We start from the raw sequence: 12690 nt of genomic DNA on the forward strand, positions 1-12690 counted from the left end.
GTTCTGTAAAAAAACAAGTGTCTATCTATTACGGTTCCAGAGATATAGCCCTGTGACAGACGGACAGACAGTGGAGTCTTAGTAATAGGGTTCCGTTTTTACCCTTTGGGTATGTAACCCTAAAAAGGGATTTTTATGACGAACGCTCTTATTAAAGCGTTAGAAATATTAATTTAAAATTACAATTAGCTGCTTAGTATTTATAAGCTCTGATGAGAGGTATGACGGGGTAAAAATATTTTTTTTTGAGAAGAAATCTCAATAGTATAATATTAGCAACAATAAAAAAAAAATCGTATTTTTAAATATGAAGTAATTCATGTATTTATGAAAATATGGCTACATGTATGTTGATCCATTCTTTGTAAAAGTGAAATATTTGCGTTCGAAAATAAACAGACTTAGTATTGATTAGTTGTTTTATTGCATTTTCAGTACCTGTCATGAAATGTCGTAATATTTTTAGCTATTACGTGAAATTCTTAAAGATTTCATTAAAAAACCATTTTTAATGTGTATTTTGTTATTCTGGGGTTCAATAAATAAGTCATGATAATGAAAAACATATTTATTCAGATCTTGAAGTTCTCAGAATACAAAATAATTATAAATAATAATTATAACTTGCAAAATAAAAATGCATTGTCAACGCAACTTAGTGCAAAAAATGTATAATTTATCTTTTTATATAATATATATTGCATTAAATCTTCGAAACGTATACAGAAGCATGTTTGAGCGCCAACCGCACAGCAACAAAGATGTCTAGGCGACTATAATTGACGAAAATCTGCTCAAATGGAATGAAAAATCGGTGGATAAAAAAATACTGTTCTATATATTTCTTATATTAAAATTTAAGGCATGATTCAATTCCTGTTTTAATCTCAAAATAAACAAAATTTTAGTATAAGTTAGTTATTATACCCGTATTGAACATTTAAAATCACGACACCGAAATTACGAATAGAAATTATTTGTGACAACCTTAATCTCGTTATAGTAACAATTACATCTTAGAAATGTATAAATCTTTATAGACTTGCATAAGTTGTACTTATACACTACTTGGCGATTATACAATGTTTGAACGAGTTAAGTTAAAGGCCCAAGTAATATTAATAAGGCATATCATATTGGATGGGTGGGTTTTGTCGCCTATGAGTAGACCGTGCGATTTAGCCATTCCTCGAGGGAAAATGTGGCGTAGTCACCGCCTGAGGACCTCCCTTTGAACGTATCTGAAAAATATAAAAACATAGTTAGAAAAAAAATAAAATTTGGTGCGGTACGACATTTATTAAGCGTTAGTGCAATATTAGGACTATTTACATGGTGTGATTTTGTAAATATTTTTAAGTTTAACATAGATATCAAATATGCTTATCAACCTGTAAATAGTCCAAGATAAATGGAGAAGAATATTGTCTGCAGTCAGCTTATAACATAAACTCACTAATTTTCAAAATTCAATGTAAACTACATAAAGGTCCAAAAAAATGTAGTCTATTTAAAATAATCAAACAATAGTACACCTCCCGCAAACAATATAATGACAAAAATACTTATAGACACCACTATTATTATTTCTCTATTAATAAATAACCGACCAAGATATCTATCTTAAAATACTTTTGAGATATATGTCAACTAAGCAACATATACACAATACAATTCGCGTATAATTCGTTCAATTATTGTATAAATGACACTTCAAATACAAATTATACACAATACAAAATGTGTATAATTAACAATTCAATTCCTGTATAAATTCCAATTAATTGCTTATTATTATTTACATTTTCGCGTATTTGTCACAATAGTGGTATCTATGATCACATGAGGTGTGGGCGGTATGTTTGTGTTGTTGTGTGTATACTCGTGTCCGGAGGCTCAGGGTCCGCCCAGCTCGCGCTCGAGGTTCTCCAGCGGTTCGTGGTTCGCTGCGTTCATTATAAAACACACATGTAGCTAACTATATTAAAATATATAACTGTAGGAAAATGTAATTAGATCGAGACTATTTCGTAATACTACTTTTTAAACATTGTATAACTAATAACTGTCAATATAAATATAGTCTTCACTTTAATGGTAACTACCGTTTTTGGACATTAAAATATTGGTAACTGTATCGGAAAGATGTTATAAATCGAATCTATCTTGCAAAAATACTGTCATGGAGAAGCGAGGCCTCCTAACAAACGCAATTATATACTTAAAAAGGTGACCAAGACTACTGTATATTATTATGTAACCATTTTGTAGTCTGAATGAAATATGTTTCGTTTTTTTTGACATTATAGAGCGCTTTATATAGTACTCTATTTTTATAAGCAACTTTGCGTTTTCTGTAAAAAATATAATAGAATCTTCTTTTTTTTTTTTTTGGCATTGAATGCTTCATCGTCTTAATTTGATCCTTAAAGGGGTCAACACATCAATGATAAGACTTTATGTGTCTTGAGAGTTACAAATATCTATTGCTTTTTTCTTGCTACATTACATAAATAAATATATTAAACATTTTTTCTAACTAAACTACTATATTACTAATCTACAATGCAATAAATAACTCAAAGAATCACAATTTTCTATCTAAAGTACCATATTGCTGACCAACAATGCAATATGGTAACTCAAAGGGGTATCCTATCTAAACTACTATATTACTGACCTACAACACAATATCATAAAAATTTAAATTGTTATCATACAAATGTCTTACCGATCATGGTCTTGAGTCTTACGGCGCACATTATGAAGTCATCGAACTGTACGTAACCGTCGCTGCCGCCGTATCTGTTATTAATATTAATAATAAATTAATTAATATAATCTTTCAATATTATATTTGTCACAGAGTGCTAAAATGTTTTGAATGATTTGATTTAAGATGGTGTTCAGGTCTTTAATGTCAAGTAAATAATTGGCCTCGTACCATCAAATTTTCATTTATTTTCATTTTTAATATAATTATGCTATACTTATTATAGTGACACGGTTCAAAAGATAATATGGTGCCATTTATTTTCAAACTTCCATTATTTTTAGTATTTTAGTATTTGTTGTTATAGCGGCCATCGTTATACATGCTCTTTAAAATACAAGTATCTATCTGTTACGGTTAAGGAGATAGTGCCCTGTGACAGACAAATAGAAAGCGGAGGCTCAGTAATAGGGTTCCGTTTTTCTTTGGTTACAGAACCCTAAAAAGGCTAACGTTATATGAAATCAGTGTGACGGGGGTACCTGTGTGCGAGTACGTTGAGGACGTGTGCGTTGACGGTATAGCCGGCGGAGTGGAGAGCATCCCTCAAATGGTGAGCGGGTATGGCTCCCCTGCCCTCTGTATCGTATAGACGGAATACGGCCTGCAAATACATAGATAGTTTTAAATCATTTATTATTTACGTCATCGTTGTTATAATTATATAATAGGGCTCAAAGGTGGTAGAATTCGTGGTGGGTCGACTACGGAGACAACACTGCCACACCTAGTATTGCCGAATAACAGCAGTGTTAAGCGCTACTGTGTTCTGGTTTGAAGGGTGTGGTAAGTGAGACATACTTTTCCGAGGCTTTCTAACTTAGTCCTGCGAGATAGCAATGCATCTGTAGCCAATTTCACATAGGAATTTCATCTGATCTAGGATTGATTAAACATATCCATGGACCGCAGTAGGACTATCAATGTGGTATCACAATACTGTGGTATATGTATATCAACCTCCTTGAAAACATGTTTTTACTGCGTTTTTTTTTTTTTTTTTTTTTGTGGATGGAACTTCATCCTTCGGCGAGTGGTGCGATGGAGGAATGGAGGAATTATTATCTTCCAATATTAATTTTGTCACATTTAGATACGTCACTATATTTATCAAGTCTCTCCCTTAGTATATTTTTCAAATCTGAACGGAAGTTTGGCAAAGGGAGGTCTCCCGCCGGCCTAGGTGATAATGCCGGGGCCCAACAATCTCATTTCGGAGTTCATTCGGAGCGGATAGAAAACTTCGATAGCGTGATTCAGCAGCGCCATCTCTTAACGAGTAGCGGGAAGTTGCTACAGAAGAATACTTTTATACAGCAAAAAGTAGTCCCTTTACAATCGAACCACGAAGGGGCATGCCACTTTACAAATTAAATAAAATGTCCTCCACTCACCCTCCATTGACGCAAATCGATCCACAATCCCTTGAACTCCTCAAAGCCGAGCCCTCCGGAGTTATCCTTATCCAACATGGCGATCATGCTGCGGCATACGTCCTTTGAAAACCCTTGCCCTTTCAGATCTGAAAGTATTCAGTCGGTCACCAACCGAGGTTTTAAGGGACGAATCGCCCTGTGGATGTTGGGGTAATTGGACGTTGGTTGTATTGAAGGGCTTAGAAAATGTTTTGGAAAAAAACAAATAAATTGAATAATCTATTCCCTATTTTTTTTTTGTGTAAATACATAAATGTAACAATGTTACATAAATATTTTAATTTAATAATCCAAAAATTATTGATTTAATATAGTACTTTTAAAACTTTTTAAATTATTTTTATATATCAAAAAGATCGTCTTTTTATTACAATATTTATTTATTTTTTGGGGTTTTGGATTTATTTTAATACCATTTTTATTTTATATAAAAAATGTTGATACTAAAAAATACCACTTAAAACTTTTACTTATCCTCTTGACATTTCGGGTGAGGGAAAAATAAAAACATTTATATTATAAATAAATAAATAAAACAACCTTTTCAATACATCCAACATTCAACTAAACCAACATCTTAAAAAAAACAAAAAAAAAACTTAAAAATACATTTTTATGGAAATGGAGGTGACTTATGGTAAACTACATAAAAAAAAAAAACTAAAATGCCCATTTTTGCGAACAAAACAATACACATAAATAATAAATACATGCTGACATGAAGCGTAACGAAGTATGAAAATTCCCAAATAAATTGGGAATTCCCATACTTTGTTGTTAGTGTTAGAAGCGACAAAATGCTGGGAATTTTTATGAAAAATAATGCTTTAGAGTGTAAATTTAATTCCTGAATTTAAAACATTATTTTTCAGACTCATATTTTCTTAAAAAAATATGAGAATTTTCGTACAAAATAAAAAATAAAACTTTATTACAATATTAAATGAAAAAAATCAGCAGCGTCCACGAAGCGGATTCTGAAATAAAAAAATAATAGCAGGGAACACGATAAAAATATCAAAAACAGACATTTCTACGAATTCGCCTCCATTTCTATAAAATATACAATTTTTATTATATTTATTTATTTATAATGGAACCATGCTCTGATGTCCGGTAACCTGAAACACACACAAATCAATAACGTATCAATTAATTATAGTAAAATTGGTAATGGTATATTCAAAACTCAATTTCACTTTGAGACTCAAAATTCTTTTTGTCTCCTTTTTATACGGATAATAAGCGATTTGTATGCTATTATCACACATAGACTTTTTTGGCCAAGTTTCACACAGAGATATATTTCTTATTGATTCAGTATGTTATGTAATGTTGGACATTATTCCAACGGCTCATATGTATCAATATTATTTTATTAAAAATAATAATCCAATGTTTCATATTCTCCAATACTTTAATTTAAGTGGCTGATATTGGTCTAATAATATCTATTCCCGTGGCAAAAATTGTCCAATAATATCTATTCCCGTGGCTAAAATTGTTCAATACTATTTATTCCCGTGGCTAAAATTGTCCAATACTATCTATTCCCGTGGCTAAAATTGTCCAATACTATCTATTCCCGTGGCTAAAATTGTCCAATAATATCTATTCCCGTGGCTAAAATTGTCCAATACTATCTATTCCCGTGGCTAAAATTGTCCAATACTATCTATTCCCGTGGCTAAAATTGTCCAATACTATCTATTCCCGTGGCTAAAATTGTCCAATACACTCTATTCCCGTGGCTAATTTGACAATGATTACCATTGTCCAATACTATTTATTTAACCCCTGACACTGTAAATGGTATTAATGATGTTGTATGTATCAAAATGTAATTAACAGTAATGTCATCTACCTAACTTTATTTGAATGCTACATTATGTATAATCTGTTGTCGATGCTTGTTGTCTGTGTCAATAAAAATGTCCACTTCCTGTGCGTTCCACTAAGAACGTTGTTTATAAATAAATGGTATATTGACTTTACTTTTAACACTCTCTAATACCCTCTAACCTAACCTACCCCTTAGGCCGACCACATTTAATTACTGAACTCCACACTTAACCCCCAAACCCTACTCAAGGGTCACTCACCACACCACACCGACATACCTGCGTTAGCCTGTGGTTGGTTGAGATGCACCTGCTCCGGTTGCTGCTGCATCTGTTGCAGGTCGATGCCGACCTCCTTGCAGATGGGTGTGCAGAGAGCACAGAGCAGTTGTTCGAGGCAGCTCTGCTCCTGCGGCGAGGCCTGTGCCGGCGCCCCGCCGCCGTCGTACGCACCGCCGCGCATGGCCAGCTCTGCCGCGAGGTCACAACGTCAGTCACACTGATACGGCGCGTCAGTCACACTGATACGGCGCGTCAGTGCCACTGATACGGCGCGTCAGTGCCACTGATACGGCGCGTCAGTCACACTGATACGACGCGTCAGTGCCACTGATACGGCGCGTCAGTGCCACTGATACGGCGCGTCAGTGCCACTGATACGGCGCGTCAGTCACACTGATACGACGCGTCAGTGCCACTGATACGGCGCGTCAGTGCCACTGATACGGCGCGTCAGTGCCACTGATACGGCGCGTCAGTCACACTGATACGACGCGTCAGTGCCACTGATACGGCGCGTCAGTGCCACTGATACGGCGCGTCAGTGCCACTGATACGGCGCGTCAGTCACACTGATACGGTGCGTCGGTACCACTGATATGGCGCGTCAGTGCCACTGATACGGCGCGGCAGTGCCACTGATAGGGCTTAGCTGGGTTACTTAGCGCGGGCGATATACACTCCAATAAATAGGTACAATCCGCGCCAAATTGCTAGTCCGAGCTGAATTTAAAATCGAGTCGCGTCGAATAAAAAATTGTTGACTATAATAGCTGGTCAAAGACAGCGCTATGTCCTTACGTTGCTACGGAATATATGCTTGTAGTTGGGCGCAACAACTTCAGAGCAGACTAACAGTTTGGCGCGGATTATAACACTATTATGATCAATAACGCAATTGTCATGTGGCATAAAAATATGCGTCACAGTAATGCCATCACAGTGGAACTACATATAATTTAATATCATCTAAAACTAAACACTAATTTTGGTTATTAAATTTTCGTTTGTAAAATAATTTTATGTTTTCTTATGCAACCCAGGTAAGCCCACATAGAGTATAACAATAACATATTTAAGTAAATTATTTATAAAGTAATTATTTTTTAAAGTAAGTTTTTTACATAAACTATATAAATTTAATAAATTCCATATCTTTTTAGATTTTCCCAAATTTTACAAAAAGACTTATTTTTCTAATTTTTAATTAGCATTACATAAAAAATATTTCACGCTATACTATAATTATTAATAAATAATAACAAATAAAATGATTATAACATAATATACATAACATGTTACATAAAATTATAAAACAAATAATCGAAATAAAAATTAAAAATAAATTTAAAAAATAATTTTGAAACGCCTTATTAGATAGATATACTTAAACTACTATTAAGATACAAAAATTTTGAAAAATGTGAGTATAGAAATAGAAGCATTAATCGTACATAATATTTGCGAAAGAAAAAACCAATCTTAAAAGATATATAGTTAGAAAATTTTATACTTACATACGAAATATCTCTCACGGGTGCGAAACAAAGAGTAAAAAAGCGGCATTTTACTATACAATAAGCTTAAGGACTCAGAATAATTGAGTATAGAGCGAGTCTACAGGGTAAGAATAGTAGGCACAGGTGAGAACATCGTAATAATACGCGGTATAGATCGAACATTCATAATTAAATTTAAATTGAGTTAGTTATAGTCCGCGCCAAACTGCCAGTCCGCTCTGAAGCTGTTGCGAGCAGGTGTCATACAATTTGCTATGGCGACGCCACTTATTTCTATAATCAGAGCGGACTAGCAGTTTTACGCAGACTATACCTAATTTTATTGTTTTAATAATTATGAAAATAAAAATAATAATTATTATTACATTTTATAAGTAATATAGTGATATACACTTTTATCACATCTGCCTAAAATTCGTACCAAGATGTTGATTAACAAACTCTATACCAATTATTACTCTTTATAACAATAAAAGCACAAATGGGCATTTTAAACATAAATTTTCAATGTACACAAATTTCCAAAAATATCTACAAACAAGGAAAGAAAAAAGAAAAAAATATGAAGTAAAAAAAGCACTATGTAAAATAAATATAACATATTTTTAAAAATAAATAAAAGTATGAATAAAAAAATTAAATTAAACATTCTTTCCTTGAAAGTACGTAAGCCATAAGTCGCCCCATTTAAAAAAAAAATACAAAATTGTTATTGTTAAAAGATTTTTAAAGCCTTATTAATTAATTATTTAAAATTTCAACACAATATACACTGACTGTCATATCGAGTTTTTCTTATGAAAATATATTATATCACATGTAATTGTACCGCACATATATTTTTTGATAATTACCAATTAATTAATACAATATACATAAATATCAATCATTAAAATTTGAAAAGTTGAAGCGTTAATAATTTTAAGAACATTATCCACACTTTGAGAATAATTTACATTGGATTTTCCATGTATGTCACAGAGATTCTCAACATTTTTTACCACAATTGACCAAAACTTTAATTTTATTTCTTTTTCTTCAAAAGCTGTATTGGAAAGCCTAAGGCACAAATTTCATTTTAAATTTCCCTTAGAAATTTGTTAAAAAGATTTTCTTTACCTATCCCATATGATAAATATGACATAGTGCATACATGTCTAGTGTTTTTTGACGGTAGTTTCCATCGAAGATTACAGGCATATACAGACATTGTCCCTAGCATCAAGGACTATATACTTAACATTGTTCCCAGCCCAGATGTGGGACATCGCTATATTGGGAAGCTTAGTGCACATTTTTTTTTAATTCTAAAAATAAATTTTAAAATGGGTAAAAAGATTTTATTTTCCTATCCCATATGATAAATAGATAGATAGTGCGTCGAAAGTGGGTACTTAAGACATTTTTGCCAGCATACTTAACCTTCCCAGCCCAGCAGTGGGACAGTGCTGGATAAATGTATATACCTTGAATCTTCTCATTTTACCACCTATACTGACAAAAGTTCAATATGCTACTCTTATTAGCATCTCCCTTCAGACATTCAAGGTCTTTGCCCAACAGTGGGCCAGTACTCACCCTCCCTCATCGCGTAGTCGAGGATCTCCTTCAACTCCTGCCAGTCCACCTCGCCATCAGCTCCGGCCAGGCGGTTGAAGAACTCCCGTACTGGATCCGTGGGCTCCGGTGCTATTGGGGTTATTTCTTTCACCTACACATAAAAAATACTTACAATTTCTGGATGTTTCCTATTATATTTATAGCTTCACTTAATATTTCATTTATACGTTGTAACATAACTCGAAAATTATTACAAGAAAACAGATTGCTTAAAAATATAGCCTGCTAGTTTTTAAGCGGCTTCTCTCGCGATCGGGATCAGGATGTCAATAGTTTTTTATCTATATCTCAGGAACAGCACTTTGTACGGGATAAAACGTGCCCTATGGCTTAGACTAGACCCTTGACAACGTGTGTACAAAATTTCATGACAATCGGTTTGGTAGTTAAGGCCTGGAATCTTAACAAACAAAATCCAAACGAAACCAACGACACCTCATATTATGTTAAAATCAGTCAAGCCATTTGGGCTGCAACTCAATGCAAAAAAATGGCCCATACATCATACATTTTTTTTAAAACATTACCCCGCAATGCGATAAATACACACGGATAAGCGTATGCTTTCCTGATGGTAAGTATGGTAATCAATAATCAACCCCAGATTGAACAGACCTAAAGCCGATAGAGGCGTTGCGACAGAAAACTAAGATGATCGCCTATATGTAAATAAGACATGATATCTAATGACAGTAGTGTTTTATAAGTAAATCAAATTTCAATTTACCCTGTCATCGATATCGCCCATACCGATGTCTTGGTCATTTTCCCTGGAAAAGATAAACCAATATGTATCACATGAATAATAAGATTATACAATTCTGTAAATAAAACTGAGATGTAAATATAAAATTCATCGATTTTTCTAACAATAACTTTCAGAAACCTAAATTGTAAAAAACAAATAAATATTTTTTATATATGTATGAAACAATAAATTGGTATGAAAAATGCATGAAATATGTATGAAAAAGTTTGAATGATCACAGAATATGATTGTTTTGGTAATTTTATTAATTATTATAAAAGTTTATTCAAAATTTAAATAAGTTTTTTTTACAAGACAACAGTATATTTTTGCATATAGTTTGACAAACTTTTCTGTGCGTTTGGCTATTTTTTTAAACAGTAATCTGTTATCGATTGTGAGTGATCTTTCAACATTCCCAAGTAAAAAGTTTTTCATTCTAACGTTAATTAAATAAATCTTAAAAACTAGTCCTTATGCTATTTAATTTATCAATAAAAATAACCTTATTTTCACACTATTATACTCCGAGCCAAACTGCTAGTCCGCTCTGAAGTTGTTGCGAGCAATTTGCTATGGCGACGCGATTCATTTCTATATTCAGAGCGGACTAACAGTTTTACGCGGACTATACTCGTGTCCTTGTGAACTTGTTTTGTACTTGTGTATTTGTTGAATATAATCGCTAAATATTTTCCATTTCTTAGATAGTTATAATAATAACCTAGCAATATTATCAAACATAAAAGTTGGTCGGACTATTAACATATTAAATGTACTCACGCCATATTATTGTCCTTCTCAGAGAACACTCTCAGCAGGAACTCTCCTTCCTCATCAGGCTCGAAGGTGGACGGCACGATCACATAGGAACCGGGTTCGAACTTGAATCTGATGAACAAAATATATTAACATTAATATATGCGGTGGTTATATCGACATCCCTTTTTAGGGTTGTCTACTTTAGCGGGCTACATCGTCGTTATCACAAATTTTTGTACTATTTTTTAAAGAATATCGTTCGAACATATGATAATTAATTTTTACAACACATAACTTCTAAAAATCCGAGGTACACGGGATTAAAGCCCAAGTGTTATATTAAATAGATAAAGTCTTAAACTCCACATTTATCTTGCCTTGACCTCATAGAGTGCTTGCATCAGGCCTGGAGAAGAATTATACTGAAAGAATTGTATATTGAGGGATGGGCAGCAGTGCCATCGGAATCGAATTACAGAGGGTCTTACTATCTCTCATTTAACTTTGTACCTGGGATCCGAACCAAGCCTAGGTTAGTGTTTTGTCGAATTCTAAATTTTGTTACCTCTACCTTGAAGTAGATATGGCAAGTTATTATATTGAAAGATGACAAATTTTTGGACCCACAACTCTGGGTCCACAAGTCTACACTCACCTAGCGCTGATCTCCCTCAAGTTAATGAACGCTTGCGAGCGGCCAACAGAAGCGTTGTATTTAAAGAAGTTAACATCCAAAGGGTTTGGGCACATGGCTATAGTCCGGCAGACGGTAGATCGCGAAGCCGATGGTGAGGCCCTATTGCCCGTTATCAATACTCAATCTATCCAAATATTACTTACCAAAGATCGAATTTACTGCACGAAGTATGTCATTGTCAAATGTCGATCTGTAGTAAGGAAAACATTGGATAGATTGATTATTGCTAATGGGTAACTTTTTTAGAACTAGACAGAGATTCTTCTGTATCAGGCGGAATGGTAGACTTCACGCCTGTAATGACTTTTTTTTCAGAATTTCAAGCATATAGGATTCCTTGCGATGTTTTCTTTCACCGTAAAATCACGTGATCATTATTTTTTACTTTTACCTTTGAGAACTAAGAGATTCGTCGAATTCTAATCCAGGAATTATGTGATAATTTGAAAAAAAAAAGTGTTTTTTTTCGGACCCAGGGCTCTGGGTCCACTCACCTAGCGCTGACCTCCCTCAAGTTAATGAACGCTTGCGAGCGGCCAACAGAAGCGTTATATTTAAAGAAGTTAACATCCAAAGGTTTGGGCACATGACCATAGTCCGGCAGGCGGTAGATCGCGAAACCAATGGTGAGGCACTCCAGCCCTTGGTGGCGCTGAGAGCGACGGTTCTTTTGCATCAAGGCTACTATTATCTGTGGAGGAATGCACAGTTTTAAATTATTTTCATAGTTTTATTATTATTTATTTTAATAACAAAATAAGAAGAAAAATGAGTTTTAAATTGGCTTAATGTTAATACATAACACGGAATGCACTTGTTTAACGCTAAGGGTCCCAGGTTCGGTTCCCAGCAAGATGGATATCGAAAATATGAAATTCAATTTCTAGTCAAGGTGTTAAAAAATACTTCACTAAAACTTTTAATACACAAGTCTAATCATATATTTCATCTTCATTGTAATCATATATTTTGTTGTTATAAATTGATAATAATTTAACGAGCGTCTACCTACCT

General features: G+C 33.8%; 1 protein-coding gene across 9 annotated transcripts in view; it reads right to left on the reverse strand.

Moving 5' to 3' along the window:
* Nucleotides 1-553: 553 nt before the first annotated feature.
* CalpA (calpain A) overlaps nucleotides 554-12690 on the reverse strand; it is a 54583-nt gene continuing 42446 nt past the window's right edge. For 6 of the 9 annotated variants that reach the window (XM_073077848.1, XM_073077850.1, XM_073077849.1 and 3 more), the window contains 9 exons: nucleotides 12171-12367; nucleotides 11001-11108; nucleotides 10197-10239; nucleotides 9428-9560; nucleotides 6330-6521; nucleotides 4168-4295; nucleotides 3256-3377; nucleotides 2732-2805; nucleotides 554-1241 (listed from right to left, as the gene is read on the reverse strand). In XM_073077848.1, coding sequence (XP_072933949.1) covers nucleotides 1159-1241; nucleotides 2732-2805; nucleotides 3256-3377; nucleotides 4168-4295; nucleotides 6330-6521; nucleotides 9428-9560; nucleotides 10197-10239; nucleotides 11001-11108; nucleotides 12171-12367 — 1080 coding nt within the window. In that variant the 3' untranslated portion in view covers nucleotides 554-1158. Of the gene's footprint in view, nucleotides 1242-1882; nucleotides 1947-2731; nucleotides 2806-3255; nucleotides 3378-4167; nucleotides 4296-6329; nucleotides 6522-9427; nucleotides 9561-10196; nucleotides 10240-11000; nucleotides 11109-12170; nucleotides 12368-12690 lie in introns of all 9 variants that reach the window. The other 3 variants (XM_073077853.1, XM_073077846.1, XM_073077845.1) reach the window with 2 other exon arrangements.

The sequence above is a fragment of the Epargyreus clarus genome, unplaced genomic scaffold (genome assembly GCF_041222505.1).
Source record: "Epargyreus clarus isolate Ecla_fem2 unplaced genomic scaffold, WU_Ecla_fem_2.2 ptg000011l, whole genome shotgun sequence".
Lineage (NCBI taxonomy): Eukaryota > Metazoa > Arthropoda > Insecta > Lepidoptera > Hesperiidae > Epargyreus > Epargyreus clarus.